General features: G+C 34.8%; 2 protein-coding genes across 3 annotated transcripts; one reads left to right on the top strand and one right to left on the bottom strand.

The window, feature by feature from the left end:
- The first annotated feature begins 636 nt into the window (after nt 1–636).
- Nucleotides 637–5,969, top strand: LOC140978750 (protein Brevis radix-like 1). Its single transcript, XM_073443964.1, has 7 exons — nt 637–1,089; nt 1,189–1,237; nt 2,095–2,222; nt 4,377–4,777; nt 5,014–5,143; nt 5,239–5,570; nt 5,647–5,969. The coding sequence occupies exons 3-7, from the start codon at nt 2,118–2,120 to the stop codon at nt 5,726–5,728; spliced, it is 1,050 nt and encodes a 349-aa protein (XP_073300065.1). The 5' UTR covers nt 637–1,089; nt 1,189–1,237; nt 2,095–2,117; the 3' UTR covers nt 5,729–5,969.
- A 3,260-nt stretch (nt 5,970–9,229) lies between these two features.
- Nucleotides 9,230–16,520, bottom strand: LOC140979978 (cyclin-dependent kinase F-4-like). Of its 2 annotated transcripts, XM_073445666.1 has the most exons (16): nt 16,359–16,520; nt 16,170–16,248; nt 15,978–16,046; nt 15,804–15,893; nt 15,584–15,722; nt 14,618–14,720; nt 14,487–14,539; nt 14,347–14,413; nt 13,490–13,598; nt 11,496–11,561; nt 11,222–11,290; nt 11,036–11,099; nt 10,840–10,956; nt 10,180–10,211; nt 9,971–10,052; nt 9,230–9,633 (listed from the first exon to the last, which is right to left on the bottom strand). In XM_073445666.1, exons 1-16 carry the CDS (start codon nt 16,364–16,366, stop codon nt 9,431–9,433), a joined length of 1,350 nt encoding a protein of 449 aa, XP_073301767.1. In that variant the 5' UTR covers nt 16,367–16,520; the 3' UTR covers nt 9,230–9,430. The 2 variants fall into 2 exon arrangements, with proteins under 2 accessions (XP_073301767.1, XP_073301769.1); XM_073445668.1 differs by lacking the exon at nt 10,840–10,956.
- Nucleotides 16,521–23,920: the final 7,400 nt, after the last annotated feature.

The raw sequence follows: 23,920 nt of genomic DNA, 5'->3' as shown, positions 1-23,920 counted from the left end.
CTTTTTAAAATACTACCTGTATGCATTGAATGGATGAGACTTTTTAAAACTTATTATAAGTGAATATTTTTGAATCATTTGATTGGAAAGCTCAAAAAAAAAAAAAAACACAATAAATAAGATTTTTTTCCATTTAACTAAAATAAATCGATTTTTTTCTTACAACAAGACGAGTACGTCTCTTGTGAGACGGTCTCACGAATCTTTATCTATGAGACGAGTCAATCATATTGATATTCACAATAAAAAATAATACTCTTAGCATAAAAATTAATATTTTTCATGGATGACCCAAATAAAAAATCCGTCTCATAGAATACGATCAGTAAAACCGTCTCACACAAATTTTTGCGTAACAAGATATAACACGTGGCATCCGTATAAGCAACCCAGCGTAGTCTGCGTAGATTGTCTAGGTGGACCCCATTTTTCATAAGATTTCGATTTATGACGGCCCCACCTAAATCATTGCGTCTCCGTGTACATTCTCTGAAGCACGGAGTACAACCCCCGTGCAGCGTTCGGGGTGTTCCGATTTCCGTTGGATAACGACGGGATTTGACGACGTCACACCCTTTATAAATACCCAATCACAATCTCGCACTTCGGTCTCCTTGTCTCCATCCTCGTTTCTCCGTTTCCATTTGCACACTAAAAAAACAAAGTAATTTCCACACCTCTATTTGCGATATATATATATATATATATCTCTATTTATGCAGGGAAAAACATTCCCATTTTTCGAGCCACCTCCGCCGTTGATAGAGCTCTGAAACGGAGGAGCTGTCATGTGTCGCCGGAGAATTATTTTTGTTCATTGAAGATTCGTTGTAGCTGCATGAAGTACACTACTGGAGAATATAATCGAGAGATTCGATTCGGTCTGATTATTCGCGGTCTAGCTATTACACCCAGCTGTTATTTGATTTTTTTTGAAGTGGGATTACTCTGTTTTTTCCCTTCTCCTCCTCCATTTCCCCCCTCCTTCCTCTGCCATGGTAGCAGCACTACGAGAATATGGCTCTGATTCTTGAAGGGATTTGTTTTTTTCTTTCCAAGTTAGCGTGAAAAGATTTATTTAATCCAAAGGTAAGACTCTCGAAAAGTATATATGAGATATCAGAAAGCTCAAAATTCTTGTTTTGGTTCTGACGTCTTTTACTCGAATTTGCTACCGTGTTTATCAAGGTAATTGTGAAGAAACAAAGACCGAAATCAAACAACAGTGAATAATAAGGTATGTCGATGCTCATTTTGTTCAAAATCTGGGAAAATCTTTTGATTTCTTGAAAAATAAATTTCTGAATTTTTTTTTTTGTGTCAACAAATTGATTTAATTTCATTGTCTGAAAGAGTTTTGAGGAAGCACTTTCAAAACGGGACAAATTCTGCAACCTATTACAACATTTCAGTATTCATTTATTGAGTCATGTCATCTGATTCCCAGTTGCTTTTGCGACCATCTGGTCCCTCGTATTTAATAGTTTTAAATATTATTGGCTTGGAATTATTCAAGAAAAGGGCAAGTGTGCTTCAATACAAAAGTGAAAGGGTTGGGATTATTTTTGAGTGTGATCAATAAAAATTTGGCAGAAAATTGGACACAAAATCTGTTTTTAATTATTCTTTGTGTACATTAAAGGAGGGAACATCAAGAAGCCACTTTGGAACTTTGTGTTCAATTATTGGCCCTTTATGTTTAACATACAACTACTATTAAATTCTCTTCCTAAGAGTTTTTTTTTTAATTATATTATTATTACTCTCTATGACAAATTTTCCAACCAGATTAACTGAATTTCGGACATGTTTTTCTATAAAATCTTGGAATAAAAATGTCTTATCAAAACACTAATTATAGAAAAACAGGAAAAAAATATCTTGGAAGGATGATATCTTACTTGCTTTCGTCGTACAATTTAAACTTATTAGTAAATATAGATCTGAGTTGAAATCCAAAAACAGCAAAGAATTTGAAAAACCTGGGCTTTACTTTTGTGATATTAGTATAGTATATCATGGGAAACATTCAAATCTTGATGAAGAAATCCACTTGTTTCATTGAAATTTACGTAAAATGAATTGGGTTTGCAGGTGGAAATAGAAGAAAAGTTAAGATGCTGACATGTATAACTTGCTCTAAGAAAAGAGATGACGATGATGAGGATGCCCCGCGTGGGACTCCCTCTACCAAAGACGCTGTCAAAAGTCTAACTACACAGGTTCTTCACTTCTACTGCTGCAACACGCACACACCCCCCCTCCCCCTTCCCCTCCCCCTCCCACATACACACAACATAGATAGATAGAACTTAGCCATTCATTCCCAATCTATTCCACTGGTGAGAAGAGAATTCCGGAAAATCATGGATCACGATCCAAACAAGAAGATTTTAGTCCCATAATCCCGTTATATACTAGCAAAATTGGTTGCTTTTTTTTTTGGTTATGTACGAATTATTAGGTCATGTGTTTACTTCTTTAGTCACAACTCCAATCCTGGGGTCCGATAAGAAAATTTTTAGTCTTGAATGTATTGCGCCGGACTGCTGGTACAGGTTTCTGGGTTTTATAGCTAGGCCTTGGAAAATTAAGAAATGTGAGTGATTTCGATGGATTAGAGCTGCAAATGCTATTTGAAACTTGGACAACTCGATGATATACCCGACTTGTTAGTTTGTAAATGGATAGATTCAAATCATTTCCAAACCCAGACCTGAAAGGATGCCAAACTTTTTTGCGACAAATAACAACAAAAGAATTACTATGCTTGCATAACATAAAGTCACAAAAGCATAGTTAGGAACTCTGAAATCTACACAAAGAGAGAGATTTAAAATAAAGATAGATGATAATCCTAACTGGCTCTCTATTTTCCCCCCGCTGGTTGAAGGTGACTTTTCCAGTCACAGCAAATGGCTTGAAGAAACATGTGGGGGTGTGTGTGGCACGACTGTAGTGGCAAAGAAAATGACTTTAATTGAAGGGGACATTGTCACGCCACTCCTCGGATCATGTGTCCGAAAATCTTGATTGGTCCTATAATTTTTTGGCCCTACACCAAAATTGTTTTCTCTTTTGCAGCTTTCCATGCATTATTTGATCTTCCTTTGATACGAGGAATTCTAGCTTGTAATAATACGATGGATTTTAAATTTGCTTTTCACTTTATTGAATTGACCAGACTTCGTGTTTAACGAAGCACATGAATTGAGCCTGGGTTCAAAATCCTTTATCTCTTTTCTTATCACAGGTAACAAGAATGTTTATTTTTTATAACTGGGATTAATTTTTCTTGAAGGGTTCCCGTTTTGCTAGAACTAGAATGCATTGATCAATACGATAATGATTTCAAGAACATTGCGTTAAAAAAAAATCTCGAGTTAACCGATTTAGAACTTCAAGACATAGTCGGTGGTATAACATAACAGTGTCATCTTGTACAAATCTGAAAAGTGATTATATTTGGTACTGATCTTTGGTCTTGAATCAACTNTATGCCTGAAAATATTTGGAAAAGACTCATCCTTGACGTGGCCCACGTTGAATTCCTGCCCTCCAATACGTTAAAATTCTCTCAGCTCTTGGATTGAAGAAACAGTTTTTGTAGACTTAGCCGCTTAGGAGTTAGGCGTACTAACGCAATAAAAAAAGATAGATTTTGTCAGATCTATCAGTTGCTTTGGACTTCACAGAGTAGCTCTTTAGCAATGTAATGTAAGTGTCAGTATTTTGTGCAGCAAAGCTGTGTGTTTTGTCGGGACTAGCTATTTGTTGTTTAAGTTAAGCTAAATATAAACTGCTATTTGGGCATATTTCTATGTCAAATCTGATGAAGTAAAAGCCATTACTCATTTAATTTCAGGCTGCTATAATGTATAGTTTTCTTGGGGGCCCTGCGGCACAAGGGAACCCATCATGGTTGTTCAACTATATAACGCAAATGAGTTGGTTTTAGTATTATGGAATAAAATTACAATTTCTATCTCCGTACCCAGTATCCTGTGGTTGGCCTGGTTGGTTTTCTTCCGAGAACTCATGTTTCATCGCGAACTTAGCTTTAACCAGATAAAATTTTCAATCTATATCGTCAAGAGTTTATGTATCTGACAAGAAACTTTTGGTTCAAAAACCATGTTGAGAAACGAATTCGAAAGTATACAAAAGTTTCACCTCAACTAGAAATATAACAGACCAAAAGGTTGACACATCTCCCTTTTTTAAAAATCTACATACTTGGAGAAAGCATTTGCTAGAATTATTACACATGACTAGTCCGTTACTCTGTGGTGAACGAGGGAATCAATCTGCATGTCTCTTTGTTTTCTTATTCATTGAGTGGACTACTAAAGCTAAGGAATTTTTTTCACGATCAGATCAAGGATATGGCATTAAAAGTCTCTGGATCATCTTCGAAAGGTAAGCCAGGGCAAACAGATGATAATTTCAAGAGAGGGCCAAGATCTTATCCCGATTTCAATACAATTTCCGAGGGAGTTCCATATTCATATGCCCAACCGGGAAGCTCAAGCTCGACTCCAGCTTGGGATTTTACAAAATCAGGACATCGAGCTAAGCGACCTGATTCAACATTCACGGTATTTGGTAGCGACAGGACAGCAGGTGGACTAGAATCTTTCTCAGCTTATGATGGAGAAATGACGCCCGAAAATGATAATGAACCGAAAGAATGGATGGCACAGGTGGAGCCTGGTGTTCAAATCACTTTTGTGTCACTCCCTCGAGGAGGGAATGATCTTAAACGAATCCGTTTCAAGTACGTATATATTTAAAAGATTGTATGATCATGTCAAGTTTTGGAAACAACATACATAGTTATACCTTTTGATATTAGATATGCCACCACGGATGTAACTTTCCGAATTGATTCTCGCTTTTTAACTTTAAACTGGACAACATAGTGTCAAATGGGAAGTTGATTTTATTTTTGTTTAATGAAATTTGATTTGACTTTATAATAATACAAGATCGCGCCTGCTTAACATGTATTAGCCGGGAGATGTTTAACAAATGGCAAGCTCAGAGATGGTGGGGCGAAAACTACGACAGGATAATGGAGTTATACAATGTCCAGAAATTCAATCAGCAAGGTCTCAGCACTCCAGGGAGATCCGAGGATGGAGTAAACTCACATCACCTTTTCTTGAATTTTTGCTCTTTACTCTTATCATGATATTGTAAATTAATATTTCAACTCTTCACTTGCTTTTATTGCAGAGAGACTCGACGTATTCTAGGCTCGGAACTGCCTTAGAAAGCCCTCGAATGACTCCATCCTTAAACAAAGAGTGGACTCCTAGGTATAATCTCCCAGGCAGCAGCCAATATTTCAATCCTGGATCAAGTGCTTACTCGAGTAGTGGCATGAAAAATGAAATGTCTATGGAAGCTTCAAGAATGACAACTTCTTCAAGAGACGAGGCTTCAGTTTCTATTAGCAATGCAAGTGACATAGAATCTGAGTGGATTGAAGAAGATGAGCCTGGTGTTTATATTACTATTAGACAACTTGTTGATGGAACCAGAGAACTTCGACGTGTCAGATTCAGGTAAATAAGTCTTAAAACTCATGAAACTTCAGAGTTGAAGTTTGAAAATGTCTGAATTTTAGTGGTTTTGTTGTAGCCGTGACAAATTTGGAGAGGTGCACGCGAAGCTTTGGTGGGATAGTAACCGCGACAGGATACAAGCTCAATATCTTTGCTAGTCAAATCAGAGGCAAATTTAACAATGGAACAGATACTATCTTAACTTTAGAAGACTCAACTTACAAATGTTGTTTTAAAAAGGCTTTAGGCGGAATTTTCTTTGTAACTAGTTGCTTCTTTTCAGGTGTTTTATCTGTCTTTGCCACGGTTTTTTTTCGAGATTTTGTTGAGGCAGTGCCCATTTTTTCTTTCTGGTTTAATGGTGCCAATGACAGAAGGCAGGCATTAGATTTCATGGTGTTTTACTGATGGAATACCACAATTGTTGAGCTTATGAAGTAGAAAATAACTGGAACTTTTTAGTTGTCGACACACATGATCCAACGGTGGTTGCTAAATCTCTTGTCCCACACATATACGACACTATGAAGATGCATAACACTAACAAGAACAATTTCTTTAATATACGAATTAATCAATATTTGTAAAAATGCGAATCACGATTTTTAAAAGTTACGAAATTACAATGCACGATTTCTTGTATTTGGTTGTCAAATTTCAGTTTTAATGTGCTGTTTTTATTTCATCAACAATTTTAGTTATTTTTCGACACGATGATATTGAAATTATTAAAAAAAATACAGAATTTTGTGAAATTACCTTGTTGACTGCAATAAATTTCTATTAGCTAAGTTCAGTGAATTGTGTCATTTATTCATTTATCATTATTATTATTTATTATCTATAGGTATTAGTTGCTTTTGATGAAGCAGCCATTCTTTTTCTTACTTCTTTTGTGTCTTTCTGTTTTGTGTTTTTGGTGTTCAAATTTTGGATAAAATTGAAAAAATTGTAAATCCCAACCGAAATACCCAAGCACTGAATCAAATGAAAATTAAATTTTTTTATTTCGAATATAAATATTAAAATCGAAGTTTATATAGTTCGGTTTTGGATTATATATATCACAATCGAACCGACTGAAATTTCATTTGAGTAATTATTTTATTTAGATTATATATTTTATGATATTTAGATAATGAAGAGTCATTTTGAATAATTTTTAGTTGAAAATTATTTATTTAGACGTTATATTTAAAGATTTTACTAAGAAATTATCAAATAATATATTATATTTAAAAACATATTTTTATTATTAGTTTAAATAATTGTCAAAATCGAATTAACCAAATTAAGATAATCAATTTGTTTTGATAGAAAATTGAACCGTACCGAAGAAAACCAATTTAGATATTGAATTATATATTTTTAAAATCGAAAAAACCAAAAAACAAATCGAAAACCTAACCGAAGAGATTGATGAACACCCCTACTCATCTGTTCTCATTTCAATTTCAATATTTCAAAATTTTAACTATATTTGAAGGAAAAAATTGGGAAAGACTGATTTTTTCTACTATGTCCAACCTAAAGTTAAGAATTAAAATTAAAATTTATATGGTTTTGTTTGATGTACAAATGTGATAAATTATTCTTCGATGATTTGCAAACAATAATTGCATTTTATGTTAGATTTGGTCTCTTTTATTTCTATCCCGAAAATTTCTAACATGTAGTAGCGATAGATTTCGTATGTTGTTTATGTTACAAGAGAGAAATTTACTTTATATTCGATTTGTTTAGGCAAAAAACTCTCATGAGATGGTCCCACGGATCAATTTCGTGGGTCGAATCTCTTATTTGGGTCATTCATGAAAAAATATTACTTTTTATGCTAAGAGTATTATTTTTTATTGTGAATATCGGTATGGTTGACCCGTCTCACAGATAAAGATTCGTGAGACTGTCTCACAAGAGACTTACTCATGTTTAGGTTATTCGATCAAATTCTAGATGAATAATGTTTTAGTTGTTTTGTTTTTCAGATTTTTGTCCCGCCTTTGATTTTCCACGGGAGTTCTGATCAAGAGAGTTTGTGCAAACCTGGAATTGTATTTTCCTTGGATTTGCACTAGGATGCAATATTAGCTATTATGGATAATAAATGTTGATGATTATAAATTATAAAATCATGAAAAACTGAGTGATAAAAAGTATGAATTATAGTGAACTCATATATATTTTTATTTTTACGTTTAAGTATAAATTCTTAAATGTAAAAAGAGTCATTCAAATTTGAAAGTTTGACACTTTTTTATAAAATAAAATAGACATTTAAAATAGAAAAAATCTGGAAAATTCACCGCAAGATTTTATAAATATACTCTGCCAATTTTCAGCAATCCAAGCTGAAGTGTCATTTCCTTGGATCAAATTTTGTTTGGGAAAAAGTTTTACCTCGAAGGAAGAGTCCGTCGAAACTATTGTTGGGGAAGAAAAGAGAGAGAAAGACAATGAAATAGAATTTTTTCGTAAGTAACTCCACCCAAAGAAAAAGGGAGATTGGTGTATTGAAGCTGAATTCTACAAAGCACAATGTTTATCTGATATATTTGATCATTTAAGGATCATTCATGTGTGTTAGAATTTATTATAATTTTTTTTGTATTTATGAGAATGAGAATTGATTGAAATTATATACAATAAGTTTTGGTTGGCGGAAAAGTGGAAATCTTTCTCGAAACAGAAGAAAGAAAGCAATATTCGAACTTCTATAAACAATTTGTTGTGCGAAACTTTTTTATGTTTTTCATACTCTGCTGGTTCTTGTATTAGTATCTACTTGGTTCAACTTAGATCACAAGTCTATTTTCGCACACATATTTTACCTTGCTGACTTATATCTTTACCGAGTTAAGATAAATCAACCGTGTTTTGTTAACCCAAGCCAATCTAGCCGAAAATTTGATAATGTGTTTATTTATTCCCTCTAAACTCTCGGTCGATCCCAACGCGTTGTAATCTCCGGTGTAAAATAGTTCACTTGCATGTCTTCATCAACATGCATGGTTTTTCCATTGAAAAACCAAGAACTTTTTCCACTAATTATTTTTTATGTCACATTTTAANAAAAAAAAAAAAAAAAAAAAAAACTCAAGTAACAAATAAAAGAATTAACATCAAATCTGATTTTGACAACAAAAAAAAAACAGTAGAAATCAAAGATGATGAAAGCATTGTGAATTTATCAAAATAATAAGCAAAAAAAAAAACCAAAAAAAAATGAAAAGAAAATAAATGAAGTGAAAATCAAGCAATTAAATGATTGAACAAATTATAGTTATTTGAAATGATAGACAAATTATTTTTTGGAAGGAACTGATGCATTTGCTATTGAATGTAAAGTGATATAAATTATTTGTTTATATTCATTTGCAAAATTACTATCATGCATAGCACATCTACGTTCTTTATTTATTTGCTATTGAATATCAAGTGAAATAAATTTGCAAATTTACGATCATACATAGTACACCCACGTTTGTTATTCGTACATTATGCTAGTAATAATAAACGACTCACAAATCAACCTGTCCCTGTTTGGATCAAATTCGTTCATCATGTTTAGATTAAAATGCTTCGACTTCGGGAATAACAAAACAGAAAATTGACCAACACAAACCCAAATTGCACAAGTAGGAGTCAAATGTCCTAGAAGATTCTAAGCAACACCCAAACTTTTTGTTACCAACATTTCCACAAATGTTGTATCAAAACATAATATCAAACCCACAACCTGACAGAACAAAAATTATAACGAGTACCGAATCAACTTTAAAGGGTACACATGGTTCTAGGTCAGAAACACGGGATAGCATCAACACGAATGGGCAATCAGCGCGATAGCATCACAGTTTTATTCAACCCGCCATTTTCCTATTGTAAGGTCGTCTTGGAAGCTCCTGAGTTGGTCCAAGCAATAATTCTGATGGCACATGCCAACCTCCAGCCTTCATAGGTGGAGGCACATATGGGTTCACAAGTGAACTACCAGAGCCCACGCCCATGTTTGCCAACTTCTCAGTAGTATCAGAAATTGCACGAGTCTTTCCCCTGTTACCAGCTGCATTTACACAGATAGAAAGAATCCCAGCCGAAGTTAGATGGATATTCTTATGCAAGATTTTTTTTTCATTAGCAAAGACAAGAATCTCAATAAAAAATTCCAGCTTCAATTAGCACAGTATCTATATTGTCCAAATATATGATATGATTATTAACCAGACTAGGTGGTTCCTATGTGGAAAATATTGATTTAACCGACCCTGATGGAACGTTCCATAACAAAGAAAAGCCGCTATGTGGAGGCCAAAAATTTCAATATAAAATATTGTAAAGAAGAAATCGAGCACGGCTCAAAATGTTCACCTCAAACTGAAGAAAATGATGTTTCTACTTACATGGGCCATTCATGCCAGGGGGTTGATACCTTGGCTGTTGCTTCACATAGTTCTTCAGAATCTTGTCATTTTTAACCATATCCTGTATCACAGATAGGACAAACATCAGAACATTTATTAACCAAAAAATATCTAAAAACTCATACAAATTATACAACACAATGTACCACTCAACCAATTAGCTCAAGCAAAATCACATTCCAACTTACCTGAGTGTTCATATCCAACTTCCTTTGCACATCTGATGTAAAGAAATAGAAGAAGTTACTAATGCTTTCTTACAGATCATGCCACCCAAAAAACACGAGCATACATACAAAAAATAATTATTTTAATGAGTGTAAAATCCAGTACTGAGAAAGATGAAGGCAAAAGCAAACACACAGGATACTCCCCCACCCTGCATTAATAGTATCATGTCTAGCTTCCACAAAACAGTAATTATTATCCAACACAGGTATAGATATATTAATCATCTTGAAAAGAACTCAAAACCCATTAACTGATGCTTCCCACAACAGAAAATTTGGGGTTGACTCCCTTAAAATATATCTTAAAAAATATGACCTGATGCATATGTTATGGCTTGAGCAAGGTCGTGAATTTAAAAAATTGTTGTTTGGAGCTTAGATTTTAAACCATCCCTCACACAACTCAATGAACAGCAATTTAGGCCTGCCCTTCCCAGCCCCATCTCTCTTTTTATTCAATTTCTTTTTCCATCTCAATATAATATATTGTTTAAAATTTATCTTGACCATATGATGCTAATCATCTGTCTTTCTCATTTACATTCTACATAAGAGCACAACCTGCACGACTCTTGATTCAAATCAACAATAATTACAATTTTATTAAAAACATAATACCTGCACCCAAAGATGCCTGGGATTTGGCAGTGTAAAAACTGTTGCTGGGCTTTGGGCTTGATAAAGTAGCTGCATGTCTCCTTCCACATTTTTGCTCCAAAACTCCTCTTGTTCCCACTGCAACAACTCATATCTTAACACCAATTCCCCTAATTTTTATCAAAGATAGAAGAGAGTATGGCAACCAAAGACTAACCAGAAGGAGGTGTTCTTGCAATGGTAGCTTTAGCACGCAATGATGGTGGAACATAAAAGCAACTCTGAACATTGTAAAAACAATTCTTATCATTTGAGAACACTTAACCATGTCGTGTGTACAAACAATCATATCAGATAGCCAAATTAAAAAGGAAAGAAACTTAAAATTATTAGAGTTTGATACCTGGAAGAAGGGGTGTTGAAGAGCCTTCAAGGCGGTTGGCCTCTTGCAAGGATCCCATGAACAAAGTGACTACAGTTGGCAAAAACACGAGACATAATTCAAAAGTTTAGCGGCAAAAAAAAAATTGATTCCAAGAAAAAACAGGTTTCACAAATTAGCGTTCATCATTTAGAACAATTCAGGTATGTGAAGTTCACGAAAATATCAGGTAGGGAGGGATGGATGGATGGATGGATGGATGGATGGAGGAAATGAAGATGACATAATTTCTTACCGTGATAAGATTGATAACATCCTCGCCAACACCTGGTATCAACGCAGCGAGATGGACCCCAGCAACCTGCCATGTAACTATATTAGTGTACAGAAGTAGTCTTCGGGGCTAATCAACAAACTATCATCCCATCAAATAAAATAGCAAAACATGAAATGAAACATGTTTGAACATAAATATTCTGGTAGAAAAGTGTCAAAAATCATAGAATAATTTCATTGTATTATTTTCCAATAGCTACGTGGTATTTATACAACATACTAAACTATTAAAAATGAAAACCCTTCTTAATCGTAGTAATCCCCTGACTTAAGAAAACCAAATATGCACCTAAATCAATCTAAGATACATAGTATCAAATAAAAATTTACAAGATATTATTTATACAATCTTCCAACACAAACACAATATCTTCAGTTTTTAACACTCCCCCTCAAGCTAGGAAGAAGACATCTTCCGTTCCCAGCTTGGAAACAATCATTTGCAATATTGTACTCTGGAGTCCTTTTGTAAGCACATCGGCAATTTGGCCAGTCTTTCTACAATAAGTGCACCACAAATCTTTCTTACTCTTTCGACCTTCATTTTGATATTTATGCCCTTCCATACTCCTTAATCTGAAGTTCTGGAACCTTCACGACCATCACCAACCGCTCTGAATTTTGAGGCTCAAACATCACACTTCTCCGACTTTCTTCAGCCTGAATCAAAGATATTGTTTCTTCCAAAGATGGTATCTCATCTTTTCCTAGAATTTGGACCCTTACTTGATCGAATTTTGGGTTCAATCCAGCTAAGAAATCATAAAATATGTCCTTCTCAAATAATTGTTTTAGAGTTGATGCATCTTCTGGACAGTTCATCACAATGATCCGATAATGATCAAGTTCCTGCCAAAGATTTTGAAGTTCGTTGGCGTACTTAGTGATCGGTTTATTTCTTTGCTTGGCCGATCGCATCTTTATTTCGATTTCATAGACATCGCATCTTTATTTCGATTTCATAGACATGAGTAGTATCACGAGCCTTCGAATAAGTTCGTTTGATTGACTCCCAAATGGTCTTTGCAGATGTCAAAAACATGACAGTGTCACTAATCCTTGGATCCATCGACCCCCACAGCCACGACATGACCATAGAATCAGCTTCGTCCCACGCATCGAAGCCTTCTTCTCCTGGTTTGGGTCCAGTTCCAAGAAGGTGACTAATTCTCACTTTTCCCTTCAAATAAGTCCGCACAAATTGGGACCATTTCAAGTAGTTCTTTCCATCCAATCGATAGTTCGTCCGATATTTGGCAAGTCGCCAGTCGTTGGATTGAGATTTACATCTTCGATCTGGCAGATTGCTTCACTAACTACAATTTTTCTTAAAGCTTGGGAATCAAACATGATTAAGGAATGAAGAGAACGACGGAGTTGTTGGGTAGAGAAAAAACGTGAATTTAGGAAGAAAAAAAAACGGCTCTGATACCATGTCAAAAATCAGAGAATAACTTCATTATATTATTTTCCAATAGCTACGTGGTATTTATATAACATACTAAACTGTTAAAAATGGAAACCCTAGATCTTAATCATAGCAATCCCTTGACTTAAGGAAACCAAATATACACATATATCAATCTAAGATACATAATATCAATTACAGATTTACAAGATATTATTTATACAATCTTCCAACATAGTCACAATATCTTCAGTTTTTAACAAAAGGTTTTTAAAATTGTACAACACACAAATCAAATGTTCACAAGCGCAATTTCTCTAGAAGCAATTTGTTTAATTTTGCCATATAAATGAAGTGTTCTGAGGTAAGGCTTTACTTATTTTCTCGATATTTTTAATTTTATCCTTATGGTAGAAAATTAGCTTTAAAAATAAAAAATATTTATCTTAAACCAATGTAGACAGAAAATAATGTCCTTGATGGAGAACAAATTAATGCTTCTGACACTACATTTATCTGCATCCGGTGAAAAATGTAACACTCACTAGCGGGAACTGGTAACTTATGGCATTAGCAAGTTCAATCCCCTCAGGCCATTCATTAATGGTTGGGCTGCCTATCACAGAGCATATTTTGTAAATTTCATCTGCCTCACTGCACCATAAAATAAGAGAACGTTAAAGCAGGTCAGACTTGTCATATGAGAAACAGGTAACATGCTTGAAAGAGATGAAACATCTAGAAAATTATACAAGTCAATGGCGATGGAAACTACTCGGAAGCTGTGAAAAGAAAGGAACAAATAAATCTTTAAAGGGAGTACGGAAAACTATAAAACATTCTCAACGGTAAGAGAGCACCAAATGCTAGTTTAAACTAAAAATCATTCAGTCCATTATTAATTGAGGGTACAACCTATTTCAGCTAAAGTAATTGATTATGTTTATTAAATTGCGGCAAGACTATATTCGAATCTCAAAATATTGATAGGAGGATATCCCGTTCTCCATTTGTGCTTTTATTTTTATGTATGGGCTGAAAACAAATTTCACAATACGTGTGCTTTTCCCTTTTAAAAATAGGTAGGAGTATAAAAGTACTTGGCAAGACAAGCTGACAAGGTGATGAAAAAGCTAGTAACACAAGCAATTTGTACCTAGACTACAAAACTTGTTAAGATTGGGGTTTGGACCTAACTCAACCCAAAAAATTAGCTCAAAAGGGAGAATTTTCCAAGTCTATATATACAACTCCCAAAAATTCCTCTAACCGATGTGGGACATTTAACAAGACTCAATAAAAGTGACATATGAGAGGCAGACATCACTTGCGACAATCCACCCATCTAATCATATCAAATTCTAGAAAAGAATAAATAAGAAGGCCTCTACAGAAGGAAAACCTTGAGCCTGGAAATAGAGGACGGAGTGTGCATAATTCAGCCATTATAGCACCCATTGCCCACATGTCTAGAACAAAGAAGAGAAAATCTTAATATCTCATGAGAAAACTTCAAGGAAAATTTTTATCACATATACTTACCAACCGGTGGTCCATAAGTTGGTGACTGAAGCAGAACTTCAGGAGCTCGGTACCTGCATATTACAAGTTACAGATACCTACATGAATACAAGAATAGAAATAAACAGGAAGGAAGAGAAATAACTGCCCACCAGCGTGTCGAGACATATTCAGTGAACGGAGGTTGAGAATTGATCTCACGAGCAAGACCAAAATCGGCAATTTTTATGACATCCTTTGATACTAGCAAGTTCTCTGATATGAGCATTAACCAATAACAGCAAATAAAAATAATAGGAAAACCACATCTAAAAAATACACAGCACGTCGATCAAGCAAATTCAGGATAGGGTATGCAAAAGTAAGCTGGTTCGTAAGCTTTTTAATCTAACTAAAAATATTATTCAATTGGCATTCAAAATTATTGCACTCAACACGAACTCGAATATGTTCGACTATGTGTTCAAACTGAATCTGAGGCTGAACTATTTGTTTGACATTCTCATGAGTCCCAATATTTTATAAACACCCTCCAAATGCATGTGCTCAAACCTGAATTTGAGTCTTTGTTTGATTAAAACTCGATAATTAAGTTCAACCAAATGAGTCAAGCTCAAATTCAAACTTCAAGCAAGTATAAAATAATCCGATTTCTAACTATGGGCAGGTTAAAAATTTTGAGCTCAACCTCAACATGAAAAATTAGTAATATTTGACTCGATTCAATTCATTTGGATTCCATTCTAGATGATAACAAATAGACTTTTTCCAACACGCACATTCCAGTTTGTAAATGGCTTGAGGATCCACGAACAAGTATACCTATTCTGCATAATGCAAAAGAAATATTTATCGCACAACTAACCAAGTAGAACTGAACCAAATTTTATACTTGATGAGTTATCGTAAATAAATTCATTAAAGAATTCATAATCAAACTGGAAAAATGTAAAACCAAGTGAACTGAGAATCAAAACGGTAGGCATGGACCAAGCCCACAAGGTTGAAACACAGGTATTATCATGATAAGCTCCAATCTCCAAACTATCCAAATAAAATTGCTGGATATCACAGGCAAGTAGGTTTCAGTCATGTTGCAGCAATAGGTGAGTCCTAACCTGGCTTGAGGTCTCGATGAAAGTATCCTCGTTGGTGCATATAAGCGAGACCTTGAAATACTTGGAAGCACCAGTTTTTCACCTCGGTTTCTGAAAACAGCTTTCCTCTGTCTTTCATAAGCTGGTATAAATTACATTCCTGAAAAGGTAACACATTATGAGAATCTATATGTAGTATGAGATTGGTAAGACAGACAGGAAAACAAACGAGAATGCATACCATATACTCAAAAACAAAGTACAAGATATCATTTTCCCTAATTACTTCCTTAAGCTTTACAATGTTTGAGTGGCTCATTTTCCTCAGTGACTGACAAAAAAGAAACTTGTCATTTATCTCATACATAAAAGGTTAGCTTAAGAAAACCAACCAAAAATGCAAAACTCTTGTCACCTTGACTTCTCTCAGGCTTATACATTCTTCCCATGAGTAATATTTCTTCTTCATTTTTTTAATAGCGACCTATGCATGAATTAGTTGGAAAAATTTTATTTTAAAAAATCTCATACATTCAACTTTGAGTGCGGGAATAAATTCAAATCAGAATGCGCCCAACATCAAAAGTCAAAACTAACATAAACCTACCACTTCAGCAGACTGCTTGCTTAAAGCTCGCCATACAGTTCCAAATGTACCACTACCAACTTCCCTAATGATCTTGTATCTGCATGGGAAAATATTTACAGCTGAAAACAATAATAAACAAAGTGAAAACAATAACAAACAAAGTGACAATACGTGGAAAAAAAGATTCAGGATTACAGCACGCAACACCTTTCCATTTTGTAGTTCGGCTTCTTGTGGCACTGTTACTCGGAGAACAATGAGTAGACAACAAAAATTATTAAATCTTATAGATTCACTAGATTACTTAACGCAACAACTAGAAAGGCCTGGCTGATTCAGCAACCCCCATCATCAACTTTTTAGCTGCAATCCACTGTGAGTAGACCAAAAGGAGTACGATGGACAGGCTTCATAGCCTTATTCAGGAAATGTACCATATCAAAGATTTGAATGAGTAGATGAGGCCGGAAAGGCAGTGAATATAAGGAGCTGCATACCATCTTGATACTAGTTAAAACTAAATGATTGCATCAGGTCCTACCCAATAAATGTAGTCATTGTCTCGAGACACAAAGGTCTACCACAGTAGCAGAGGTAAAAATACTGAACTTGGTGCAAACATTTGGCCAACAAAACCTTGCCTCATTCAGGTCATCTTTCAGAGAGAGAAAATCAGAGTTCTGATAGAATAATACTTGGCGCAATTACAGAGCAACAAGCTAGCTAATGCTTAATCACACAAAAATCTGCCTTTCCAAACCCTTGCAGAATTCGACCCTGGTATAAACAAAGAAAAAAATTAACCTCAAGTACATGATCATCATCCTATATGCTAAAATGACTAGGAAATACCTCAGAAACTGGTGATTAAAGGATCTCAGATGCATGCTGCTCTAACAACTATAGGATTGTTCAAGAAGAATAACAAAAGAATGGGAATCAACAGTATAACTAGTGTCCAGAACACACACAGTGCGAGCAACCCTTCGTAGAACTGCTCTGAAGTTCCGACATCTATTTTATTTTAGAAGAAATGCACGTTCGGTTTCCTGTGCAGCTCATTTAAGAGAAGATGTCCACTAAGTGCAATTAAAGAACGAAATGAGAAGAAATGCTCTGAGGACAAAAACCCGCCATTCAAGAATTTCCTGGAATGACAAAACTCGGTGCTGGTAGCAATTTGACCAGAGGATATCATGCTCCATGTCCTAGATAATTTTAATTGGTTCAAATTAAAATCTAGCACAACCTGAAAGCATAAAGAAACAAACTAAGTTAGCTACTTGGAAACTTATATGCAGTTAAACTTAAAATAGCTTCAGGCATACAGTGTACATGGGAATAAAGTACACATACGTTATAATGGCAAATGAAAGCAACAACAACATGGTATTTTTCAATAAAAAGATCGACAAATTATTTATCTACTGCTCATTCCAGATAATAATAAGATCACCACCTGGAAGTAGAACATAAAGATCCTGATTCTAGAAGCAAACTTAAAAGAAATCAGAAGATAATTATTTACATTGAATGTAAATGAAAAAATTTGAAGTAATCTTTGGTGTGGAGTCCAAATAATTCTTAAACAAAAATAAGCATTAAAGAAAAATATAATTCAGTTGCAAGCATCACAATAGGTATATCAATATGTAAGACTGAAAACATTTAGAAAGAATAGAATAGTATACAACAAATAAATGTAGCCCAAGTTCAGAGTCCTCAAGACCTCAACTTAGCAAATTTTAACCGGTTCCCATGTATAACTTCATATAACATATACAGAAATCAATAGGCAGTCTCGATTTGAAAAGCCAATCATATTCAACTAGATAAAGAGCATATACTAAAACATCGCAAAACCTACTAGACTCACGCATAACCCAAACTTCAATGAGATAAATATGAGTCACAACACGGAACGACACAAACACATGAAGATTCAAAACTAACCAATGACAGAACATATAGAGATCAGCATCAACCCAGAAACAGCAACAGTTGAAATAAGAAATAATTACATCATACCATACGATCAAACATTAGCAGGTACATTCATACATACATATGCATAGAAAGATGAGAAACAAAAAATACCCGAATCCAAACAATGTCAAAATTGAAATGATACTAGATGGAAATAATTGCAATGAAAACAGCAAAGAGCATACCCTATTAAAACCAAAATTCAAACCCACGCTCAAAAACTACCTCAAATATCCTACTCTTAAATTTAAAACGAAAACCCACACCAGATCCCAGTATATTCGATACAAAAAACTTGATAACAAAAACCAGATCTAACCAATCACACCATAATTAAAAGCACACGTAGTGCATGCATACACGCATACAAAGAGACCAACAAGAGGAAAGAAATCCTGAGAGAAACGTATAACCCAAGAAGAAGACAACCAAACATCCAAATTCAAACAATATATCACACCAAATTCTAAAAGGGTCCCGCCAATTGCAATCAAACACCAATAGCTCACACCTAAACATCAATCAGAAACCTACGCCAGATCTTCTAACATCGACACAGAACCCGCGATGATAAAAATCAGATCACAGCCCCAGTAACGGAAATACACACATGTAACGACGGAAAATCAGAGGAATAGAGATACCTGCAAGGACGGTATAACCTAAGGTGAAAGAGAGAAGAATTTATGACAAAATAGCGTACAACATTGACCCACTCTTAAAATTTCTTAAAAGCATCAAAGTTTTAGGATAAAATTATTTTTATTTTTTTAATCAAAAATATTAATTATTAATTTTTATATCAAAATATTTTTTTTCAAAATTATTATTTTTATATTAAAAATATTATTTTTAATACAAAAATATTATTTTATAATATTTATTTATTTGACATAAAAACTAATATTTTTGATTATTTGACATAAAAATATTATTTTTTAGTCAAAAATATTAGTTTTTATGTCAAAAGTATTATTTTCAAAACATGCTTATCTGACATAAATTAAATGTATTAAGTTTCGTCTGGACAACAACTTAAAAAATGTTTTAAGTGTTTTACAAGTTAAAAAACTTTTAAAAAAAAGTATTTTTGGACAGCAAATCCTGATCTTCACTCTTTCTCGATCCAAGACAAAAGAAAGAAAAATGGAAGCCCTTCAATTGAAGGGATTCTTTTATTGTTCGATACAGTCAATTAGCGGAATACGCGCGAAAGAACCAATTCTAGCATGGAGACGGACCGGGGGATTCCTAAGCCAATTGACAGGGCAGTTTGAAATTCTAGGAAATCCCTTTTTTACATCTTTCGACAGGTGGATAGTCTAAGTAAGCAAGCGATTTAAGTAAAACATTATTGATTTTTTTTAAAAAAAAAAAGTTTTATTAAAGTATACTTTGTAAAACAATCAAGAAGTATTTTTAATGTATTTAAGGGGAAATGCGGATTAAAACACAGGTCCAATGGGTCATGGGTCGTACCATTTTGTAAATGGGTCACTTCACTCACAACTCTCCCTTCCATAGACCATAGTCCTAATTGTTTTCTCTCGTTTTTCGATCGCTCATTTCTCCCCCCTAATCAACATCAATGTATGGGCTCAATGTGACTCTGAGAATCGTGTTGTAACCGAGTTGAGTCTTCTACAAGCAGTTTGGTATTCAAAGCTTGTAATGTGATATGGTTCATCCTACATCGTTTGTGTCTCGTGAGTTTATAATCTTTTGGTGATTGTTGGCTTGGAATGATATCCATACCATCATCTTATATTCATTTTTATGATTAATTTAAAAATTTTACTTAGAGGAATGTATATTGTTCATGGCTATGGATAGATAAAAGATGTCTCTCTAAAGTTCTTAAGACTGAAATATTAAAATACTAAAACAATCATTTCATTTGTTTTGCGACCTGGATGGCTATGTTGAACAAACGTGAGACTCAACAATATCCTATGGAAACCATGGTTACAAATCAACATCATGGATCTTTGTGGTTTACACATAACAATGAAATTAACAATACATGAACAAAAAAAAATGACACATGTCTGCTCTAAATTTTGTAGTATTCTTTTTTGGTGTATTTTGAAATTGATATCATGTTCTGCTTTGGATTTAATTTAGTCATTTGAAAATTTTAGACAAACTCTGTGTGTAGCAAAATAATATTCATTGGTTTCATTTTAATTTACCCGATGATCATTTTAATTTAAACAAACGTTAAAAAAGCTGGATTTCTTTTTCATTAATGTCTAGTCCAGTTCCCACTTTGCTCCTCCCATTAACTTAATAATAATATTATTATTATTATTATTATTATTATTATTATTATTATTTTGTTTTCGAAAACGTTTGGACGTGCCAAGGGAAATCCAGGTTTGCCTTCGTCTGTAGTCGCATGCACCTTTATTTTAGCCTAAGATCGTGATGGAATTCATCTGTCTATATTTTGTTGCCAACGGATAAATGGGAAAGTAAATATTAATGTATTTTAATTGTTGGGAAATGATGCGTCTATGCAAACAAATTAATTTAATCATTTTTAGACATCATTGAATCTTGCAATGAAAGTGACTCATGGAAATATTCCGTCATTTTCAAGTTTCTTCCAACTGATGGCAACTATATTCGGTGCTAACCCCCGAATCAATATGGGCACCAAAATGATGAAGAGGGGAATTGCGAAATACTTGTACCTTGTATGATTTATTTCCTCCTCTCTTCCCTTGTACCAAAAGAATTGAAAGAAAAGATGTATAAAATGCAACCAAAAAGACATATAGACTCGAGGGGAGGTCCAGATCATGAGAATAACGACATAACTTTGTTTGAAGGGATGATAGATGAGAATGTCACTAATGTCTCGCATCGGAAGATTAAGATAAAGATCAGTTGGGAGAGTTCTCGTATGAAGTATTTTGAGTAAAGTCAAAACAAATCATTGAGGTTTTATGTACAGAGTAGATGGATCATGTTTGCCTTTTGACAAATGGGATTCATTGACTGCTGATGTTATTTATGATGAAATTAAGAACTCACTCTTTGATATTGATGTTGATAAAGCCCCTGGAGCTGATGGGTTCGGTTCTTTCTTCTTCAAAAAATCTTGGGATATTATCCAACATCATGTTACGGCAGCTGTGAGTGAATTCTTCTCAACTGGTCGGTTATTAAAACAGTGGAATCATGCGGTCATTGCTCTCATTCCTAAGAAGGTGGATGCTTCGACAGTTATTGATTTTCGTCCCATCTCTTGTTGCACTGTGTTCTACAAAATCATCTCGAAGATACTATCGAATAGACTTGCATCTGTTGTGGGAGAATTGATCGATAATGCTCAAGCGGCGTTTATTAAGGACCGATCCATTGTGGATAACATCCATCTAGCACAAGAACTCTTGAGGAAGTATGCTCGTAAAAGAGGCTCTCCCCGGTGCATTTGAAGGTAGATATTCAGAGAGCATATGACACTGTGGACTGGACTTTTCTGGAGGAGATTCTGATCCTTTACAACTTTCCTCCCAAGTTCGTTAAATGGATTATGGAATGTGTCTCAACCACTTCCTACTCCATAGCACTCAATGGACGTTTCTATTGTCATTTTAAGGGATATAGATGATTAAGACAAGGGGATCCTCTATCTCCTTACCTTTTTACTCTCTATATTGAAGTTCTCTCTCGATCGTTAAAATGTATGTCTAGATCTCAGAGATATGGTTTTCATCCTAAGTGCCTTAACTTTCATATTACGCATTTGGCTTATGCTGATGACCTGCTACTACTGTCTCGGGGTGATGCTGTGAGTGTTGGGATGGTTATGAATTGCTTGAATGAGTTTGGGGACATGGCTGGATTGCGAGTCAATTTACTCAAGTCGAATATATACTTGTCGGGGATGGATGAAAGACCAAACAAGATATTCTTAACATCACTGGTTTCTCGCCTGGTACACTACCGTTTCGTTATCTCGGCATCCCTCTTGCTGTAAGGAAATTGAGATCATCAGATTATTGCAAACTTGTGGATGCCATTGCAGCTAAGATCAATTCATGGCCTAGGCACTCCCTCTCATATGCAGGTAAGATTGAGTTAATCAGATCGGTGGTCCAAGGTATTGAATGCTATTGGTTATCTATCTTGCCAATCCCCAATTATGTAATTTCGTCCATTTATTCTCTATGCCGAAAATTTGTTTGGCATCCCAAACATCCTCCTATTGCGTGGGAAAATCTGTGTAAGCCATTGGAGGATGGGGGACTTGAACTAAAGGATTTGATGGCTTGGAACAAAGCTTTAATTGCTAAAACACTTTGGAAGATACAATTGAGAAAGGAGAGCTTGTGGATCAAATGGGTTAATAATATTTATAGCCACTTTAGAGACGTTTGGCATTGGGGATGGCACAAGGAAGAATCACCTTTAATTAAGCAAATCATTTCATTACGGGATGAGCTCCTTCGTAGATCAGGTTCGGTGGCTGCTGCTTCTATTTTGCTGAATTCTTGGTTTGCTCGTAATCACGGGTTTCGTAGTGCATATGACTTCTTCAATAAATCGACTGGTAAATGGCTTTGGAAACCACTGATCAGCCGATCGTTCATCCTACCCAAACACAGATTTACGTTTTTGCTTCTGGCTCATGCGAAGCTCCTGACAAGAGATCGGCTTCCATTTGTTGTTGACAAATCGTGTGTATTATGTAAAAGCGAGCCTGAATCAGTACATCACTTGTTCTTCAAATGCTCTTTCTCCTCGGCAATTTGGAAGGATATTCGAGCGTGGCTAGGCATGTCTAAAAGAATGGAATCTTCAGAACAACTTATGGTGGAAAATCGGTTCTAGCTAGGATGCGATTATCAGCTCTCGCAGCAACTATTTACACCGTTTGGAATGCTCGGAATAGGACCATGTTCGATGAAGAAGATCATAGGATTGAAGACTTGGTGCGTAAAATTAAGATTATTGTTTTTCGCTGTATTCCTAGCTCTACTGACATGTTTGATACTATGGATAGATTTGTGATTCGGGTGGTTAGGGATTAATTCTTCCCGGGTATGCCCGGTGTACTTGTACTTTAACTTTTTACCACATTTTAATGAAGTCATTTTCATAAAAAAAAAATACAAGAATATATTTTGGGACCGCCCGCTATTCGTGTGTATTCCTTCATCTTGACATAAAGGAGAACATATTCATGGCCAAATTTTAAGACATTGTTTGGCCAAATTGGTAATGATTCCTTCCCTACTCCCATTCATTTCTAAATTCTCTATCTCCTGGATTCTCCAGCTAATTTATCCCAAGAAAATGAGATAAATCCAAAAAAACTTGGATTTTAGCTCTTCCGGAATGGCTTGCTGGGTTGATATGGAATTTATGTTCATCTTGAAGTTGACAGCTATGACGGTCACCAGTCATATTATTACTCTTTTTTAACTAGAGAAGATATTTATTACAATTGAATCTCGAGCCCTCGTCACAAATTTTGGGACCTCTCGAATTTCTTACTGGTGAATAATGTGGGATGATTGCAGCGATCTCTGGACAAGGAACAACCATGTCATTGTCCGTTGGCAGAACCATCCATGATCCAATCTCAGTGTACACCTATAATGATTTCTAATGAAACTAAAACAAAAACCATTCTTCAATAACATCTGCATATACACACTGGCAAGCCATTTTGTATCATTTATAAATATCAGACACAGGTCTCCCCTTCGTCTAATGAGATACAAGTATTTAATATGCATGCAAGCTTGAGACTGTGTCGAGCAGTTGCG

This window comes from Primulina huaijiensis, chromosome 6, assembly GCF_012295235.1.
Source record: "Primulina huaijiensis isolate GDHJ02 chromosome 6, ASM1229523v2, whole genome shotgun sequence".
Lineage (NCBI taxonomy): Eukaryota > Viridiplantae > Streptophyta > Magnoliopsida > Lamiales > Gesneriaceae > Primulina > Primulina huaijiensis.
This window is presented reverse-complemented; position numbering and strand designations above follow the sequence as displayed.

Coding starts and splice junctions, on each gene's coding strand:
- LOC140979978 (XM_073445666.1), bottom strand. Junction 11,562..13,489: donor TAAGTTACCAGTTCCCGCTA/GTGAGTGTTACA, acceptor GTTACATGGCAG/GTTGCTGGGGTCCATCTCGC. Junction 9,634..9,970: donor CCCTGGCATGAATGGCCCAT/GTAAGTAGAAAC, acceptor GTGTAAATGCAG/CTGGTAACAGGGGAAAGACT.
- LOC140978750 (XM_073443964.1), top strand. CDS start 2,118: ATGCTGACATGTATAACTTGCTCTAAGAAAAGAGATGACGATGATGAG. Junction 4,778..5,013: donor CTTAAACGAATCCGTTTCAA/GTACGTATATAT, acceptor AACATGTATTAG/CCGGGAGATGTTTAACAAAT. Junction 5,144..5,238: donor CAGGGAGATCCGAGGATGGA/GTAAACTCACAT, acceptor CTTTTATTGCAG/AGAGACTCGACGTATTCTAG.